General features: G+C 35.5%; 1 protein-coding gene across 12 annotated transcripts; it reads left to right on the forward strand.

The window, feature by feature from the left end:
* Nucleotides 1–6331: 6331 nt before the first annotated feature.
* On the forward strand, nucleotides 6332–19173 carry SPO11-2 (sporulation 11-2). 12 transcript variants are annotated; one of them, XR_016041433.1, is made up of 12 exons: nucleotides 6338–6490; nucleotides 6642–6725; nucleotides 14070–14199; nucleotides 15108–15245; nucleotides 15878–15966; nucleotides 16057–16185; nucleotides 16500–16594; nucleotides 18068–18130; nucleotides 18228–18296; nucleotides 18415–18542; nucleotides 18636–18775; nucleotides 18859–19173. XR_016041433.1 is itself a non-coding variant. In XM_006829013.4 (12 exons), the coding sequence occupies exons 1-11, from the start codon at nucleotides 6401–6403 to the stop codon at nucleotides 18771–18773; spliced, it is 1161 nt and encodes a 386-aa protein (XP_006829076.3). In that variant the 5' UTR covers nucleotides 6338–6400; the 3' UTR covers nucleotides 18774–18775; nucleotides 18859–19173. The 12 variants fall into 12 exon arrangements, 6 of the variants coding, with proteins under 6 accessions (XP_088704127.1, XP_088704130.1, XP_006829076.3 ...); XM_006829013.4 differs by having other exon boundaries at nucleotides 18220–18296; XR_016041430.1 differs by having other exon boundaries at nucleotides 6332–6725; nucleotides 18220–18296; nucleotides 18471–18542.
* The last annotated feature ends 1545 nt before the right edge of the window (nucleotides 19174–20718 follow it).

The raw sequence follows: 20718 nt of genomic DNA on the forward strand, positions 1-20718 counted from the left end.
AAGGGTAAACATAAAAGGTTTATGTTATACGAAAGCTTGCCCCTTCTTTTTAATATGGTTCCACTTACATGTTCATGAGGAAAGAACCGTGCACAGGAATGTAAAGGGATGAGAGAGAGAGAGAGTGAGAGGGGGGGGGATTTTGTTAAGAGAGAGATAGAGAGAGGGAATTTTGATATCACTAATGCTCAAAAGCAATATTAACATGGATGTGAAACTTTTTGTATAATTATGGATATGGAACTTCTATTAGATTTTTTATGTAAATGGATATGAAACTTTTTCTATAATGAAATGCCTTTGTGGAAAATACTAACGTTAAGGAATATGATGATTTGCTTAAGCATTAAAACTTTTTGTAAGCACATGTAGAATTTGCTCATATATAGACATTCAATGGCCTCTACCCATGATTAATTTTAGGTGTTTTAAATGTGATGGTATCGAACATTAGTCTTGATTCATAAGCTTTGTATTTGGAAACATAAGGCTGCTCATTTCTAATCATGATTAACTAACATGTATACTAAACATGTGAGTTTTAAACATTGGATTTAGAAATGGACACGGTTTCTATGCGGGCAGCCCGCATATTGTAGAAATACGGGCTTGGCAATAAATATATTTTTTAAATATAATTTGATCCTAATTTTTAAAAAATATATAATCTTTAACATAAAGATCATGAATATGAAAAAAAAGAAAAGAAAAAAAAAGTGAAAACTAAAAATAATAATTATATTAAAAAAACATTTGAACCGTTAGTTACACTTGTTTTCAGATGGACGACCTATTTGCATCCATCTTTAAGATGGTTGCTTTATACTTCTCGACTGCATTTTGTGGAAATGTGGTTCAGCCCACATGAAACAATGTTCCTTTAGAAATTTGAGGCAGCTAAAATGCTGGAGATTAGCTTCTTAACCGACATGACTTGTTTATGTGGAGTGTATCAATTTTCTCATTCTAGCTTTGTCTTGTGTTGAGCGTATCAAATTTTATCATTCTAAACCAATGATTTAAAGTACGGATCGGTGATCCAGATCAGGCATCCTAAAAACCAGTCCAAATTAGTGAATCAACGATCTGGATTACCATTTTTTTGTACAAAAAAAAAAAACAATGAACCAACAAAAAAACACATGAACAAGCCAAAAACCGGTCTGGATCGATGAACCAGCGATCCGGATTGCTATTTTACTGTGTGGAACTTCCATTCCCTTCTAGACTCGGTTGTTTTTCTATATATAAGTAAAACCAGAACGGGATGACCGATTCCCGAGTCGGATCAGACAATTTCATGCCGACCCGGTATTTTTTAAATCATTGTTCTAAACTATTGAACTGTACCATTCAAACAACACCATTGAAATCGTCCGAACCATAAAAATAGATTCACTTATTGTTTTAGAAATCTCATAATATTATGGATTTGAATCTCTTATTCACATATCCCAAAAAAAAGAAAAATATAAGTTCGATACTGAAAAGTTTATCTAAGGTAGCATTTGGATGTGTAGATTAGACATTATCTTAAAAAACATATAATGTATTGACACTATTTTAAAATATGTATCAAATATACATCATCCAAATAAAATGAATAGTATATCCCAATTTTATTTCTACAAATAAGATTGCAACCTTATACAAATTGCACCCTGCTTTAAATAATGAAGTTATGACTCAAGGAAATAGAAGGATTGTTGAGATTTCAAAAAGAGAGCGAGAAAGAGAAATGCCGTAGCATTAACACAAAACAAATATACGAGCATCCAAATCAGCCCACAAGGGTTTGTATTGCATAATCCATGTCGTCCACAGTATGCAACATACAGCCTACATCCACACATTTAAACATGTTTTCCGAACAAGATGAGGAAAACAAGAGAGGCTGCATTGGATAGGAAAAATAAGAATTATAATCGTCGGCCAAGAACCGTATCTTAATTAATCATGTATGATTCTTGCAATGACATCCTTTCCTTCCTTTTTTTTTTTTGGTTAGTCATGAGGAAAGCCCTCTACTTTTTTAGGAATTGAATCTAAGATATAGCGTTGCAAATCATGAAGCGCTAACACCAATTAAACCCTGAGAATACATTATGGTACTTCATACTTTAGGTTCTTCATACTTTAGGTTCACTAAAAGAGTCAATTGCACTATCGGAAGAATTGATAGCTTCAGTATTTTTTACCATTGGAATGAGGATAGGGTGGTCTGCGTGTATGAGTAAGGCTCATGGCTCGTAAACAGCTTATCCCAAATATTTGGGGTTGATTACATGAATTCTGTTATGTCATTCTACACTATAAAGGGTAATACCATCAACCAAACCATAAGTCACCATTTTTCTTCTTATTACTTCCATCTATATCCTTTTGAGACGTCACTTTACTTTTTTAGAGCCTTCCGTTTGAACGAAATTGCCACTCTTAAGCACTACTGTATTAGGTCTATACTAAATATAATCACTCATCTAAGTCTATTTTCTCTTATCTTATCGCTTATTGGAGCCACCCCTAAGTTCCCCCATATGTCATATGTCATATGTCATATGTCATATGTCATATGTCATATGTCATATGTATTTATTTCAAATTCTAATGTGTCTTGTCACTCATCTATCTCAATATCTTCATCTTAGCAGCACTCATCTTATTGATATGTTATTTCTTGACCATCAGACTTTCCGTCTCTTAAAGTATAGCAGATCTTACAATCGTTCTAGATAACTTTTTATTTAATTTCATTGGTATGCAACGATCGCATAAAACTCTGGATGTAATCCGAAATGGCGAATCCAAATCCATATTGAAAATTTTATGAAAACTTTTCCTTCTTTTAAAAAAAAGTCAGTATGGGATTACAGTTTTTGACAGCTATGGCTCAAATCTCAATAGAAATTGCAATTTTAGCATGAAAAACTCTTGAATGGATCATCTCAACCTTGATGATTATTAATTTGAAAGGAAATAAATAAATTTGAAGCCCTAAACATAGTGCATCTTATACCAGATTATTCAGAATATCCATTTTCAAGCACTTTAAAAACCCAGTATATTTGCACTATATGGAGTATCAAATTTTATAAGGGAAAATATATAATGAGACTATTTACCTTTGGTATAAGGTAGTCACAATTAATCTTGACTATTGGATGTGAAATTGGGTGGCTACATTTATTTCATTGATTAAGCTTAAAGTTCGAAAGAAAATTTTTCAAACTTTATGATACACCCAAACTATCAAATTTCATATTGAATGGTTATAAGTAATTATGGCATTCCTGTACTAAAGATAAATGGTCTCGTTACATATAATCCCATTTTATAATGCCAAAATGTATATCGATTTTGAAGCCAAGAGTTTTCAGCACCAAAAATGCAATTTTTAGTAGAGGTTGAAGAACAACTTCACATTTTTATTGTGAGCCTTGTGCTAATTGCACCATTTTATTTCCTTACTTTTCCTTTGGGGTGAGGAGATTAGCTACTTGTTTCCCATGTAGTACTTACTATAAACGCTCACGCATTGAAACACCAACACAAAACAAAATTATATAAACCCGTGATTTAAAAACCAACAATCTGTATCGGGAATTGCAGACCCAAATCAGGTTTTGGTCCATAACAAATCTATTCCTTTTTAGAACTGAAAATCCGTCTTGTTCCTATGGACTCGCCCGGTTTTGTTAGAGACCTGGGTGATTTGGACCTGCCATATCAGTTGGCTCCCACACATCATATGTTTATTATTTTTTCCTTTTATATTTTTCAAATCTTATTTTTATGGACCAATTGTCAAACCAAAGAATTGTTCAGATTCACCAATCTAGACTAGTTTTCTAGATGGCTGGTCACCCGGCTGATCCAATTGTTTAAACACCTGATACCAAGACACCAAAAAAACAAAAAGAGAGGAACAACCTCTACGAAGCTAAAAGGTGTGGTTTGTATAAGGTATCAACGTTATACAATCCAATTAAGGCATACCTCCAAAGCTCGTTGAAAGATATATTTCTTTTATGGAAATTTCAATGATGATATAAAAATCTACTTCACATCTAATTATAAAACTTTAGAAACTAAAAAAATGGTATAGATCAAACAGATGAAAATATTGAAAATAGACAATCTAGATAATGTACTACAAGATGTATTATTTTTAAGACTTTAGTTTTCTTTTTTTTTTTAAATCCATTTAGGTCAAGGTCAATATGATCAATTAGAGCATTTTTCAGCATGCGAACAACATTGTCTCAGATGGATTTTTTAGGCGTGCTTTGTTTCTACAAAGTTGCAACCTTATATAAAGCAACTAAGCCAAATGGGGATGATAACATGTCTATGGAGACAATTTAAAATAGAGAATAAAACCAAGTAACAATGTTTATACCAGTGTCTTAAAACGTTGATTATAGCGGTCAATTGGAACACCCATGTATCAAATTTGATTAGCCGAATTGAAGATTTGGATCGACTATACCAGTAAAAATTGAGGAAGTGAGCCACTAACCATTTGATCTAGATTTACCATCTTTTTTGTAGAAGTAAGGTTTCATTAATGTACACCATTCATTATATTTGAACAGTGTAGATTTGACACTACCTTAAAAGACAGAAATTTAAAGGTTGTGGTTTGTATAAAGTTGCAACATTAAACAATCAAATTAAGGTGTACCTCCAAATTATGTCATGAGATGCTTAGGATGGTGGGTGAATCTATTTTTATCTCTAATGGGAAAGGTTTCTATACTTCTCCTACAGCATAGAAGATCTATGCTTCCCCTACCATCTAGCCGTCCAATTTTGATCAAGAGAGTCACTCACCGTTTGATCTTAAATCTAATGTCTCAAAGTAATCTATTTTTAGTTTTTTTTATAAAAATTGTATGAATATAAAATTTGGCCATATTCTCATTTGGACGCATCTATAAAAAATATTAAAAATAATTTTTTGATAAAATATAATGACCAAACTTTCAGAGGTATTTTGATCATTTTATTTTATTCGAAATATTTTTTTTATATTTTTCGCTAGTGCGAGTTTAATAGAGGAATGGACGTACATTTTTTGGTGTTAAAATAGTTTGTAGAAAAACAATTAAAAATAAAATAGTGTAAAGACGTGACATTGTGATTGGGGCAATCTTAGCCCTCCATTCAGAATGGAAGGTTGGATAAGGGGAAATATATAAGTTTTATGTTGTAGGGGAAACATAGAATGCTTGCCCATCTCTAATTATAAACCTTTAAACTCTAAAAGTACTTCAAATCAAATAGATTTATAAATTCATAAAAAAAATTTAAAATGGACATTCCAAATAATGTGTTGCAAGTTATACCATTTTTAAAACTTGAAATCTTTTTATTCTTTGTATCTATACTTATTGATGTCAAGATGATCAATTAGATATTTTTTAACATCAAAACAACCTTTCTTGAAGGATTTTAGAAATGCGCCTTAATTCTACATCCTAAAGTGTTGACTTTAGGATAATTGTTTAGCGCGTCCAAGCCCACACTTGTTACTATGCAAGCTTGGATATCTACGTCATCCACCAAAGACACTATAGATGTACACCATAAATAATAGTCCTCCAAAAAAAAGTACAGTTCAAATATTTCTCCAAAAAAATTCATTTCTAGTTTAAAAAATTTATTTAGTTTTTACATATTAATAATCTACATATTAAAGATTATATATTTCCTAAAAATTACGATTAAATTCCATTTCAAAAATATATTATCAAGAGGCCCGCATTTCTACATATGAATCCGTGGACTCGTAGAAACCGTGCTCGTCAATTTTAAATCGTCAAACAAAATAGCAAGGGTGCGGTTTGTATAGAGCCTAGGCTATAAACCATCAAATTAGAGCCTACCTTCAAATAATATCGAGAAATGTAGTTTCAATACTGGAAATCTTTATGATAGCTTTATAATATATTTTTATATTTATTTATAAAGTTTAAAAGCTTAAAAAATAGTGTAGATCAACATATCTATAAAAACTTGAAATTATTGAAAATTAACGGTCCAAAAATGCGTTATAAAATACACTATTTTAAAACTTGAAATCTATTTTTTTATCATGTCTATACATCTTGATGTCGAGATGATCAATTTAAACATATTTAAGTATCAAAACAGCCTCTTCTAATGAAATTTTTGAGATAGGCTCAAATTTGATTGTTTAAAACCTCGGTTCCATATAAACTTTTTCCAAATAACATAAACACCGAAAATACTCTTTGCAAATCTGGTCATTTCTAGACTGCCTGCGCCGGTCCAAATACGGTGACATGAACCGTGCGATACGCTTTTTAGAACGCTTCGATACAAGCCATCCTTTAAATTCAACTCTAACAGTTCCAAAATAAATTATCTGGGCTCAATGGCGGGAAATGGGCACTGCAACAACAATCGCCTCTTGTTCCACTCACACCAACGCCTCTGCTCAGCGGACATCCTTCAACCTCATGAGGCTCTCTCTCTCTCTCTCTCTCTCTCTCTCTCTCTCTCTCTCTCTCTCTAACAATGATCACAATTTTTTTAGTTTTTCAGGTGCGAGCAAGGATCGAAGCCACAGTCCTTCCCGCTCTCTAAAAATGATCACAAATTTTTTAGTTTTTCAGGTACGAGCAAGGATCGAAGCCACAGTCCTCAAATTCCTCCATCTACTGGCTTCTCCGACTCCAACAGTCGCCGATCTTCCACTGGTCAGCCTCTTCTTCTTTCTTTCTCAATGCCTTACACTCACTTTTCCTCAATTTGTTAATGGCATGCATTAAGTTGAGTTCCGTTTCCCTACTTGTTGGATGCTTATTCGTAGCATTTCCTTTCTCCTGCTGTAAATGAATCGGATGCCACTTCCACGTCCTCTACTCATTCACGGTCGTAGCTTTGGTTTTCTAATTATAGTCTTACAATTTCTCTGATTTTGCTTTAGATTATGTAACAGGCAGGTGATAATTTCTAGTTTCTGTATAATCTTATTTTGATTTTGGAAATTTTCTGTTTTGGTATTCTAATTCATACTTCTTCCTATCAGAAAATGAAGAAAAGAAGAAGATTGTGTTTTCTTTGAACTGGATTGTTAATTTCGGTGATTATATGGAAAGTTCTATTCTATGGCCATGATTTAATTCTTTCCGTAAGTGAGCCAATGGAACTGGAACTCTAGCTTATTTTGATTGATGCATGATAATATAGGGAATTCGTTGGACATAAACTGAGATTTTGGGCAGGTAGATAATATAGGGAATTCGTTGGACATAAACTGAGATTTTGGGCAGGTAGAAAGGCCTCTTCACAGATTATAAATAATGAAGTGAATTTTTTTCCATTTTAAGCTCTTCTATTAAATTTTCTGAGAAAATAAATCAATTAAAGTACATCCTGTTCAGAGTTTTCAAGTGTGCCTTATTGTTTTGAGAAATTTGGATGTGACACTTTATGGGACTAGAAGCTAAGCCAAAATGATAGTACTACCATGTGAGTCTAAAGTCTGAACACAAATTTTAGCGATGCCAAGTTTCCATGAAGGAGTTTTAACCCTCAAGCAAACTAAATTGAGCTACCTATTTCTCTCTCTCTGTACTGATGTTTGTTTTGATACTAACGATAATGAGAAAATGAAAGTGACAGCATTACCTAAATAGTGTATCCCACATGCCTGTCTACTGAACGGCCCTGGTTTTCTTGAATATCATTTATTCTTCAAAAATGCTATACATGCCCTTAATTTTGAATTCCTTTGAGAAAGAGCTGCCACATTTGATGGGATTTGAGTCTAAGCATATTATCCATCAAACATGCAAGTGATATTAAGTACTTCTCAATGGTTTGTTTGTATGATTGTTTGTAGAGTTATTTGTTTTGATTTGCTTATGATATTTGTAATAGTTGTGAAGGGTGTCTTGATCACTGTGCTTATGAGTAATGCATAGCATGCACGTATCTCTGACGAATAAAAGATAAATAGCAGTTATAAAGAGTTTGTGGAGAACATGACTGACATAGGTGATTGATGGGGTAAGATGCATCTTATGCTCTCTCCGCCAACTTAAACTGTAACTTTAATGCATTAGTATGGAGAAATCACTGAAACACATTCTATTCATAACTTTCTAAGCTGTAGATTGTAGAACGTGTTTTGGAAGGATAGTCATGAAAAAGAAAGATGAATTATTTTATGTATGGATAATTTTATGGTTATACTAGTTTTGCTACTTCGGTTTTTATAATCTTGATCAAGGAAGCATGGTAATTCACATTATAATATTCATCAAGGAAGCATGGTTGATCTATTTGCTTTTTTGGGTACATAATTCATAGCTATTTTCATGCTTATGCATCCACTGGATAGCAACAACAGGAGATCAGGGTGTAGCCATTTCAGATCTCCTAGGACTACGTTTTCTACTTTGTTTTTTATAATTTTTGTCAAGGAACCATGGTAATTCAGATTATAGTATTCATCAAGGAAGCATGGGTGATCTATTCTATATTGAAGGAGCGTACAAGGTACTACACAAGGGTGCGAAAATTAAAATTTCTCTTCTCATTCACATGTACATTACAGACTTTTCAACTCTCCTTGGAGAAAATACCCTTTCTTTTGCTCTACGAGTTACAATTCCCACTGAAATTCTCAAATACATACAAGACTCTTACGCCCACTTTGTTCAATACATGTCAATTTAAATAAAGAGAAGCTTACAAATCAATTGCTCACTACATTCACTTGGACAATTTGCACTCAATAAGATCTTCACTTGTACATGGTACATGAAGCTGCAACAAACAACCAAAAGGCAAATAAATGAATAAATGCTTGAAAACAACTGATGGGAAATGCTCAAGTTGCCAAAGATTACCTCTTTGGACTGGGTACAACCCTTGTTATCATCCTATTCCAAGAGTACAAGATTGGGGCTAAAAATCTCAATCAAAATGGGCAGCTAAATACCGCACTTCTTTAGTACATCATTTGTAAACAATGATCTCAATCAAGCAAATGGGCCTTAATATCATGACCACATGTGGGAGATTACAATGTGAGAGAGAGAGAATATGTGCACAAGCACCGAACATACAATCGGGGGACATGGTTCACACGTAGCTGTGACCTATTCTGGAGCCACTTTATTATGTCATGCAACCGGGTCTTCAAATGATAAAAAATGAATTTAATGGCCGCTGTGGTGACTCAATCATATGCATAAAATACAGCAGCAAAACTATCGAGTATCAAAGAAATGATGGCCCCAATGGAATGGACCACGTACTAGTTCATGCATATGCTTGGTTCATGGCCGTCATGCATATCATAGGATGATGGTGGGGCACAGGTTTGGTCACTGTTGTGATTAATGCACCCAAATAACTCGCAGCAGCAAGGTTATTACATTTAGGGAAGAACATGGGTTCAACGAATGGTGTTGGAGGCTAGCTTATGGAGCAAGAACACATGAGGCTCAAAACTACAATGAATGAGATGATATTGATCAAAAATAGCTACCATTATGATCAAGATGCTCCAATAACATGCAGCAGCAAAGTTAATAAGTAATAGACCTATTGTTACTGAAAACTCATTCGTCTCTCCACTAGTTGTTTGTACACTAGTTAGTGCTCCTTCGTACATATCTTTTACCAAGTCGATGTTGTGTCTAGAGACTCTTTTCTTTTTCAATACCCACCAAATCAAATCCCTAGATATTCTATCATAAGCTTTCTTTAGATCAATAAAGACCATTTGGAGGTCTTTTCTCTTCGCCCTAAACTTCTCAGTTAGTCTCTTAAGTATGAAATAGCCTCCATTTTTTACCTCCCTGGCATAAAACATAATTGGTTTTCTGATACATTTGTTTCATGCCTTAGTCCTTGCTCAATCACTCTCTCCTATAGCTTCATAATGTGGCTCATAAGTTTGATCTCTCGATAGTTTGCACAATTTTGTAATTCTCATTTGTTCTTGTAAATAGATATCTGAACGCTTGTTTTCTATTTGTCTGATATTTTCTTTGTTCTCAACATCTTGTTGAACAGCTTAGTTAGCCAACCCCTTGCACTTCTAAACCTTGTTGAACAGCTTGGTTAGACAATCCTAGAGTCCTTCTAGTGCCTTAGCCTATACAAAGGGAGGTTCAAGGCAAAGCCTATTTAAAATTAAGGTCAATATTCTCCCCCTATCAGGTGGTAAATTGAATGTTATGAACAAGAGTTCCTGTAGTGGACCCCAAGATACATTACTATTTGAATTCCTGAAGGTTCCTTGTCCTTTCTAGTGTATCTTAGAGATAGTCCTCTTTGCCCTATCCAAGAGACATGTCTCCTCATAGTTGTTGGGGATGGGAGCAGGATCAGGAGCGGGATTGGTTCGAGATTCTCCGAACAGCCTTATAGTGGAAGCTCCCTGGGGTTAGGATCAGTACAATGATCAAGACAATGAATGAGATCCTTAGGTTTATGGGAGCAAGATCCCATGCCAATAGATTCGATGTTTTGACTTGCAGGAATCTAAGCTCCACTATACATAAAAATGAGGCTGTTAAGTAGAGCCAGTACGAGTTCCCTTGGTTAAGGAATCAAAGTTTAAGTATATCATATAACGGAGTAGTGATTTTGTAAGTAATAAAGGAGTCTTCTTACTCCAGGCATCACATCAGTGATTATGTCAACTCGTAATGTGCTGAAAGGTGTTGAAGTACGTATAGTTATATTCACAGTGTTAAGCAAAACAAGTTAAATGCTCAATGCTCTGAGTCATTGGTTTGTGTTCTCTACAATGACAGGTTAAGTAGAATGCGATCATACTATGCAGCAAAGTACAAAGGATGGGATTTTCATCCTGATTATCACCTTGAGGATGATGTTGGGGCATTAGAAGCATTACGTGACAGCCTTGATGCTGATTATGAGACGCGTCAGAGCAGTCCATTACTAAGGCATGTCCCTCCCACTAAATCTTCAGGCCCTGACACAACTTTGGTGTGCAGCATTGCCTCGGAGTGCCTAACAAATCAGAATCCTACAGCTCAAGGGTCATCTTCTTTTAATGTAGTATTCTCTGCTTTCTCAAAGGCATGCTCTCCGAAGGGGCAAGAGGACAAGATAAACTACTCCCCCGCTCTCTCTCTCTCTTAGATGTACAAGAAGCTTTTTAGTTTTTAAAGCTTGTAATGAAAGCATATATTCTAATCTCACAACTAAGCCGATTCATCATTGTGATTTAAGAATATAAAACAATAGGACATCATAAATATAAAATTTTAAATAAATTATATATTCTCACAACTAAGAGGGATGGTTTACACAATAGGGCTTATTAAAACAATGGGTCACTCTGGACTATGCCTAGTGCAAATTAAGAATCTAAAATAAAGGGACTGGGTTTTACCATCATGGAACTTATGATTCCTAAATAATGGGAACTTGAGACAATGGCAATCTCTAACCTGGTATCATCTGTTAATGGAAGTAGATCCCACAAACATAGAATCCAAGTTTTTAATGTACCAAAACCTTGAACCATGGTTGATGGGAGCGGGGATCTATTTCAAAATGGAACTGGATTCCACTAATGAATGCAACGTGGCCCCCTTTATTTGGGAGTGAGATCCCAAAATCGAATACCGAAGCCCCTACAAGTTATAGGAATTATGAGATGGGATCGAGGTTCCGGAGCGGGATCGTCACCGTACCCACAAGGTTCCCATAACTATGTATCTCCTCCTGTTGCTTCATTCAAGTGACACCTGGACAACATATTCTACCTCTTGTCATTTACTTCCTTTCCTAAGGTAAAATTATCTCTAGAACTGCCACCTTTGTCAGAGTTCTTTTCCCTTTTAAAGGACTAAAAGGGCAGGGTACTCAAGTACATTGGGAACATATACTCTTTTGGTTCACAGAAAGTTAAGAAAATTGATTCATCTTGATGCTTATAACTAATCTTGGCCCTTATCAGAGTAGGTTCTCACTAAAGTATGTTCTCTCCAAATTAGGTTCTCTGTGTAGTTGGTTCTCACTAAATTAAGCAAAGGTCGGTTTCCATAGAAAAATATTCCTACCAAAGTAGGTCCTTGTAGAAGTGGTCCAAAAACTTGTAGTCTCTCAAAGGTTTTCTCTATCAAATGTGGGTCCTATGGTGGCTAATGATCCGAAATTTCCATGGTTGCTTATTAAATCGAGTCAAAGACAATTGTATTTTACACGGGGAATAACTTGTTCTTTTTATGGAACCTAAGTCTCAGTCAGCTGGAATTTCACAAAGGGCATGCGCGTATCTTGTTTTCAGTCAAGGTATCTTGAGGGCTTAACCAATGCCTCTCTCAGTTGTGCTTAAGAGTTAATATCAAAACCATCTTCCCCTTGGTTATAGGTGAGTACCTTCCATTTCAAAGACATGGGAATCATCAGTCCTTTATCCAGCCTAGGCAAGTCATGAAGGACATAACATCCACCCTTTCACTGTTGGCTGGATATCGGTTTTATGGAGCCACCAAGCATGAGCTATGCTGGTAGGTCCTATAATGCAGGGCCCTGACTATTCCTTGGAATATACCAACAATATATACCATCTTAGCTTGGAGGTCAAATGCTGCATGGAGCTTGTCTGGAATTTATTGCTAATGGTGGGCATTTGGCCAATCAGAGATAACCCTAGATTTGAAATCCTCTTCAGCCAAAAGGAAAAAATGATTATTCTGATCCCTTTCTTCTCCTTAGGAGGTTTTAAGGGCTAATACCTCGTCCCATGCTTTTGTCTTCATTATATGGTTTGCATTTTAGATATTGATCATCAGCCTCATACTTCATGTGCTTCTAGCCTGAATGCATAGTCTTTCCTCCAGTATGCGTGGGTGAAGGGATGTGGCCTAATCTATCATAAATCTTTAGTTTTTTGTTTTAGCTGGATGGTTCAGATTGTCACATTGAATATGATTGTCCGAGCAGCCCTTAGGATGCTGCATATTCAGATGTTCATACTTCAAGCAATATATTTTTATCACTGCATTTGAACTTATACTTTAGAACCTATTAAATCTACATATTTCAACATGCTTGAATTTTTCCTATATTATATTGTTTTAGGTGGCTATTATGTCCCTAGTTGATCTAGTACATTTTTATTATCGATGACCAATATCCGTCATCATCAAAGCCTTTTCCCAACTAATTGGAGTTGGCTATACGAATCTTGGTCCGTCATTCTGCTCTATCAAGGGCCGTACCCTCAGTGAGGCCGTAAGTCCCTATGTTTTTTGTCACTACTTCCAACTATGTCCTTTTGGGCCCACCTTTTTTACTTTTTGAGCATTCCACTTAAACCAACTCGCACCTCCTAACAGGTGTTGCACTGGGTTTGCGACATACATGACTAGCCCACTTAAGTCTACTTTCTCTCATCTTATCGCCTATTGGTGCCGCACCTAAATTGTCCTGAATGTATTCATTTTGAATTCTATCCCTTCTTGTCTTGCAACTCGTCCATCTCAACATCCTCATCTAAACTACACTCATTCTATGGGTATGTTGTTTCTTGACCGCTCAACATTCCGCCCTATGAAGTAAAGTTGGGATGGCCAGTATCATATAGGAGATAAATCTTGCATCAGGTTTATGGGCCATTTATGTACACTACTAGATTTTAAAATACAGAAGTCATTTGCCTAGCAGATATTCTCAATACCATTGGACTAACCTTGCTTCTCTCTCTCTCTCACACACACACACACACACACTCTGGTGATTTAGAGGAGCTGAGCCTATTAAAAGGACACGAGATCTGATTGGTATGTCCCACATAGCCCGACTCGCTGTCGGGTAACGCCAATTACATCAGATCATCTGGTTTCGAATAATTTTTTGAACTAACAAGAGTGAATAGTTTGAAATTTGAGTGCCTGCTGCCTGCTAAAAGATGTTAGTCTTATTCAGAATCTGTCTCTATCGTATTCTACATATCGACCATATAGGTATGATGTATATATCACATATGCAAAAATAGAACTATAATTGTCTTTGCCAATGTTGCTTTATTTGTGGTTCTACAGATTGCTCGAAGGTCAAAGAATGCTAGGTTTCGCCATAGCTTGTTCGGAGATGTTACATCAATTTACCTTTCACAGTCTCTCTGTCGAATATCTCTGATGAAGATCAATGTTGCAAAAACTTTTATTAGAGGTATATCTCACTCAATAAACACTATTGATCTATATTTGTATTACATCTACACCAAGAAACTTTGCCACAAAAGGTCCGGAATCAATTTAACACAATGCATATTGCTTTTGTAAGGAAACGTCATTCCATAAAAACAAAAACTATTGTATGCATCTGGGCAACTTCTTGGGTGCTGTGTTAAGAAGGCCATCTGATGTGCTTATGATAGAGTTCCTTATGTTCTACTTGCTAGACAACTGATGTGCTGTATAAGAGTCATATGATTTGCCTGACGGACTGAATAGCATTTTATTGGGGAGTTGACTTGAACATGCAAAGTGATGGATCTCAGTGTCTAAGACTCCAATTTAGGTTTCCTGTATGGCTTCCTTTTCCCTTTGACATTTCATGGGGATTCCAGCAGTGTCATCAATGCAAGAGTCATGGATACAGATCCACTGACCATTGTGTGAATGATTTAGATAATTAGGCAACACAATGTGGTGGATCATCACATGTAAGCATTAGTATGCAAATCAAACAGCTGTCAGGTTGGGGAAATATGTGAATCATAGATGAAGGTGCTAGGATATGGAGACATCTACCTGGTCATGGGGGGCACTCCTTTGAAGACTCCTTTGACTATAAGTTTTTATAATAGTGCCGTCAAGTTGAATAATCCAGGTTTTTGATTAGTACATGTTGACTGAGAGTGAAATTTGTTAACTTTATGGTAGCATTATGATATTTCATATATTTGAGTGTTTGCAGTTACCATATAATTTGATTGATCATGAGTTTTTGGGTATTTACGTGTGGGGCTCTTATTTCTGAAGCAGCTTTCAATTTTTCACATCCTTTATCGCTCAGGAATTGTTTCTCCATGCAGAAAAACAAAAGAATAACTTGATTTGAATGTCCTACTGCAGTGTGGAAAGTGCTGGAGCTCTGTTTTCAGCTTCTGGTTCACGGCAAACAGGTTACCCAACGGGAGCTATTCTATAAGTTGCTTTCCAGTTCTCCCAAGTACTTTGACTCTCAAGTTCAAGTTAACAAATCTGTCCAAGGTCTTTATTATTTGCCTTTGTCTGTTCAATGCTTTTTTATATATGGAATATACTCTGGTACATACTACATACTGCAAGATATGACTATGCACTATTTCTCCTTAATTTTCTGATTATACTTCTATCCGACCCCCTTGATTTTCTCAAACTAAAATTTGCTTTTTTACTGAGTTTCGTATGAATAAGCAATAACTCTATGCTTATAGTTGGGATGAGAAGGCTATTTGCTGATGTGTATGAACTGAACAAAATTCAAAAGAAAGTTATTGTATGTCTTAAGAAAACTAATATTTTGTTGAAATGAGCAACATCTGAGAATTAGTAGTCTAACAAAAGGATCATCTGTTCTTCTCTTTACTTTTTGTGAAAGTAACTTTCCTATGCAATCCAAGAATTATAAAGCTCTGTAAATTAGTTTGTTGATTTGCCACCATATTAACTGCTTTGAAATATGGAGAATTTTTTTTTTTTTCTTTTTTTTTGAGATTGATCAATAAATGACTATATTCAGTCAAAATTCCTCCCATGAAATGCGATTTGCAAACATGAAGTATGCCTTCTGTTTTGTCGACTCACGTCGGTGTGCACTTAGTGGAATCATTAATGCAGAAATTTGCGTATTTGTGGTTCAGATGTTGTTTCTTTGTTATGTTGTAGTCGCAATAGTCTAGGACTCATGCCCTCTAGCAGAGGCACAGTTGTTGGGCGGCTCTTGATACAGGTAGCTATGTGTTTTACCCAAATGTTTCTTGTTCTGAGGTTCTGATGAGTAAGATAGAGCTTCACATTCTACTACACATCATACATGCAGGAGGAAAACCAAGAAATAGTGGATTGTTCTTTACTTGGGCCTGCTGGTCAAGCTATCACTGGCAACTTGCACTTGTTAGAGAACTTTGTTTTCCAGTCCAATGCTCGTTACATATTCGTTATTGAAAAGGCACTTCCAACGCATTCCAGTATCAGTTCCTGGCAGTGCATTCTCTGATTGTGCTTTAAATGTACTTGACCTTGGAAAGTATACCAAATGCATCTTGCGTTATGGTATGGCATATACAGGAGGGGCATTCATTCCCAGTAGCCGATGGTGTAGATGAGCCTTACTTATGTTGAAGAACCGTTACTTAGTGCTACTGTTCATCTCAATTTACTTGTCTTATAACGGACAGTGGATGCCCAACCTGTCTACTCTATACCATGCAATGGATGTATATGGTTTGCTTCCCTTTGGCCTAAACTGTTTCTGCTGGATAGGATGCAATATTCCAGAGGCTGGCTGAAGACCGCATTTTTAATCATATTCCAAGCATTTTAGTGACTGCCAAAGGTTATCCAGATATTGCGACGAGGTAATGGACACATTGCTGACTTCAATCTGCTCTAGATCCATGCTTATATTGCTTAAACTCCAGTGTTGGTATTCGAAATATAACTTATGCTTCTCATATTTTGCTTATAATTATGAAATGTGTGAATCCGAGTCCGCTTCATCCAGATGTGAATACTATGTTAAGTATGTTACGATCCCTGCAAATCAGATCATTATTTCAATAAACAGTGAGTATGTGTGTATTCTGTGCTCATGAATTTCAATTTATGTATGTCTGTAAGCTAGATTTACGAGGGAAAGTTTGTAAAATTCAAATAAAATAGAAAAGTCTTTAAGAAAATAGATTAATAAAATCACTAAAAATTGGTCTTAAAGTTAAAAAACCATTAAAGTTAAGAAACCAATTATAGAAAAGAAGAAACAGAATTTCATGGTTTTCACTAGACTAAGTACAACTGAAAGTTTCTGTTTTTGACTAAGTAAACTAGCATTGCCCCTTTTGATTATCGGATCAAAACAAGCAGGGGATAGCATGTTGATTTGAAAAAAGTTGTAAATTTTTTTAAAATTTTTTAAGGTGAATTAATTCTATTTGTATGGTTTCCCACTCTCCCCTGGAAGAGTGAGAATTGGAAGAACAAAAATAATTATTTTTATTTTAATAAATATATTGTAGGAATTCATCTGCGCATCCTAGTTAATTAAGGCACATGTACAAATAACAATTTACTGAGGCATTGTCCTATGACTCACTAAACAGTAAATATAGTAAAAATACACCTCGTGCTGAGTCTGACTAAATGCTATATATATTGAAAATTGCTTGTAAATTGTGCCGTGGCTGCATGCAGGAGGCCTCAAGACGATCATCATAAACAGCAACTATGATTCCCTTGTGCAATATTCTTCCATTGCTGTTAGTGTAAATGCTAAATGTTATTATTACAATTGTAAGAGTCTTGTACCAAATGCCATTCACTGGATCTTGAATTTTTGTACTCAACAGAGTTGCTTCTGGATCTTGAAACCAGAACCTCTTAGGGGTGGGATTTCTGCCAAGGAACTGGGGCTTCCTAGGCATGCCAATTATGTGGACAATTTTTAAAGTACTACATCATGTTCTTGGGTGTGTTTAAGGTGCATCTACTGCTTCTGGTGTTTGTACAACTTAGTTCTTGAAACTTTTCCCATCTCAATGTAGACCATGTTCACTTTGACCAGACCATGTTAATACCATCAGGATCTCCACCTGGTGAAGTTTGCTATTAAGCAATTGGATCTGAAATACATCATGGGGTGACCGATCACTTGTACAACATTTGTTTTTTTGTGTGTTCACTACTTCTTGATATGCTTTCATCCTCAAGCATTTACCCACTGACTTCTTTTAACTGTAAAATAGATTGAATTGCATAAGAAGCTTTTCTGCACCTTTTACTTAAACAGATTGGAATGAAGGTAGAGTTATTTTCATTTAATTGATGCAACACAGGGTTTTTCTCCATCGCCTGAGCAAGATTTTTCCAACTCTCCCGATACTGGCACTGGTTGACTGGTGAGGATATGAACTGGCCTACCATAAATTTTCTATGTATAATTATCAGCTTGTCTTCATTTGATTGTATTTGTTACAATTTTCGAAAGGAATCCAGCTGGACTGGCTATACTGTGCACGTACAAATTTGGTAGCATAGGAATGGGTTTGGAGGCCTACAGATATGGTATTTAGCACCATTGCTATACTTAAATTTTTGAATTTACTTGTTATGTTTAAAAATGAAAGTTTAAATTACTGCCAAGCAAGGGCGGATCATTTTCATTGATCTTTCCTTCTTCCAGCTTGTGATGTGAAGTGGCTGGGTTTGCGAAGCGACGATCTTATGCTTGTTCCACAGGATTCAAAGGTGATGATGAAGACCAGGGACCTTCAGATAGCGAAGAGCCTAATGTCCTCAGATATGCTTCAGGTACTAAATGAAATTGGTAAAAAATTTAATAGTCTTAACAATGACATTCAAGGTTCCTTTTAGGTACTAATACATTTTGGGTTTGGCGTGAAGGACCACAAGTATAAGGAGGAACTGAGGGCAATGATTCAAGGAGGTCAAAGGGTAGAAATCGAAGCCCTCTATGCTCATGGATATGAGTTTTTGGGCAGATATATGGTGACAAAGGTGGTGCAAGATGATTATTTCTAAAGGTAGTTTGGCCAATCACTAAATTCTCTCCATCTTGATGTAGCTTTGTTGGTTCGCTAAATATTGTTCATGATGCAATGTACAGGCTTACGGTTGAAGAGCATTTCCAGTATTACTTTTCAATAAATAGCAGTGAGTTTAGAGCTCATTATACGAAGCCCGGCATTCTTATATGATAAAACTATTCTTGTGATCTCAGTGCTTCATGACCTGGTCAAGTCCAATGACATGGCCGTCACTGATTGTCTGAAAGCGTTTTTGTACAAACTATAAACTAAAATAAGTTTGTGCATTATTATGGTTGTATGGCCATGTTTGGCCAAAATACCTCACCAATACTATATGGCTTTCCAAGTGATATTGTTCCCTCGTTTAAAGTAAGCTGAAATATTTTGCACTACTTGAGCTAGTCTTTTCCCTCCCTCGAGTAAATTCTAATATAGGAGTGATTTTAGGACCTCAAATTTTTTAGTATGTATCCTCTTTAAACTAGCAACCAATGTTAAAAAAAACAAAGGGATTGTATACAATGAGACCTTTTACCTTTGATACAAGATGGTCACAATTATTTACAACCATCCGATATGAAGTTTTATGGCTTGGATGTGTCATAAAGTTCAGGAAAAATTATTTTAAAAGTTTGAGTTTGGTACATGGAATAATTGCAGTCACTCAATTTCACATCTAATGGCCTAGATTAATATGACCACCTTGTACTAAAGGTAAATGGGTTCATCTTATACTTTCCCAAAATCAAAACAAAAACCTAAAAAGAAAAAGAAAATGCACTCTCTATGAGCTTAAAATTGAGTGTAGACCGTCCAATTTCTTAATATCAGAAGGATTATCATCATCATAGCCTTTTCCTCATTAATTGGGGTCAGTTGCACAAAATTTGATCCACGTTCTGCTCTATTAAAGGTAATACCTTCAGTAAGGCCATAAGTTTCCATATCTTTTCGAAATATTTTCAACCATGTCCTTTTGGGCTCTACCCCTTACCCTTTTCAATCTTTGTATTTGAACTAATTCACACCTCTCAACAGGCATTATACTTGGCCAGCCTACTTAAATCTAGTCTCTCTCATCTCATCGCCTATTGGGGCAACACTTAAATTCGCCCGAATGGATTCATTTCGAATTCTATCATTTGTCTTGCTACTCAGTCATCTCAACATCCTCATCTCTGCTACATTTATTTTATGGGTATATTGTTTTTTGTCTACCCAACATTCCGCCCCATAAAGTAAAGTTGATCTTACAGTTGTCTTATAGAACTTGCTCTTCAACTTCATTGGTATGCGGCGATCACATAAAAATCTAGTTACAAATCTTCACTTCGCCTACCCAACTTTAATTTTGTGTGTGACATCTTCTTCAATCTCTCCATTTTTCTGGATTATCGCCTCAAGATATCGAATGGGCAATATTTTTATACTTATTAACTGTCAATATTAACTACTTCCTTGTCTCTAATCCTATTATTACTAAACTTGCATTCCATATACTATGTCTTTGTCCTGCTAATTTTAAAATATATGGATTTTAGAGCATCCCTCCAAAGTTCTAACTTTATGTTGACATCGTTTCAGATCTTATTGATCAAAACTATGTCATATGCAAACAACATGCACCACGGTACTTCATCATGTAGGTGTCTAGTTAAGTCGTCTATAACTAAGATAAAGAGGTAGATGCTCAATGTTGACCATTGATGTAGACCTATTGTCATTGATAACTCGTTTATCTATCCACTAATTATTCGTACGCTAGGTGTTCCATCGTACATATCTCTCATCAAGTCGATCAAACCGTAGAAATTTTATATCAAAATTAAATCTTTCATAGTCAAACTTCAGTCAATTTCCAAATTGAAAAAAAAAAGAGGCAATGGCATAAACAACCATGTTCTTGATACGGGCCCCAGATCTTGGTTTCACGTGTC

The sequence above is a fragment of the Amborella trichopoda genome, chromosome 9 (assembly GCF_054954075.1).
Source record: "Amborella trichopoda isolate Santa Cruz 75 chromosome 9, AtrichopodaSantaCruz75HAP2 v2.0, whole genome shotgun sequence".
Classification (NCBI taxonomy): domain Eukaryota; kingdom Viridiplantae; phylum Streptophyta; class Magnoliopsida; order Amborellales; family Amborellaceae; genus Amborella; species Amborella trichopoda.

Coding starts and splice junctions, on each gene's coding strand:
- SPO11-2 (XM_088848001.1), top strand. CDS start 6,411: ATGGGCACTGCAACAACAATCGCCTCTTGTTCCACTCACACCAACGCC. Junction 16,595..18,067: donor TATCCAGATATTGCGACGAG/GTAATGGACACA, acceptor GATGCAACACAG/GGTTTTTCTCCATCGCCTGA. Junction 18,131..18,219: donor ATACTGGCACTGGTTGACTG/GTGAGGATATGA, acceptor AATTTTCGAAAG/GAATCCAGCTGGACTGGCTA.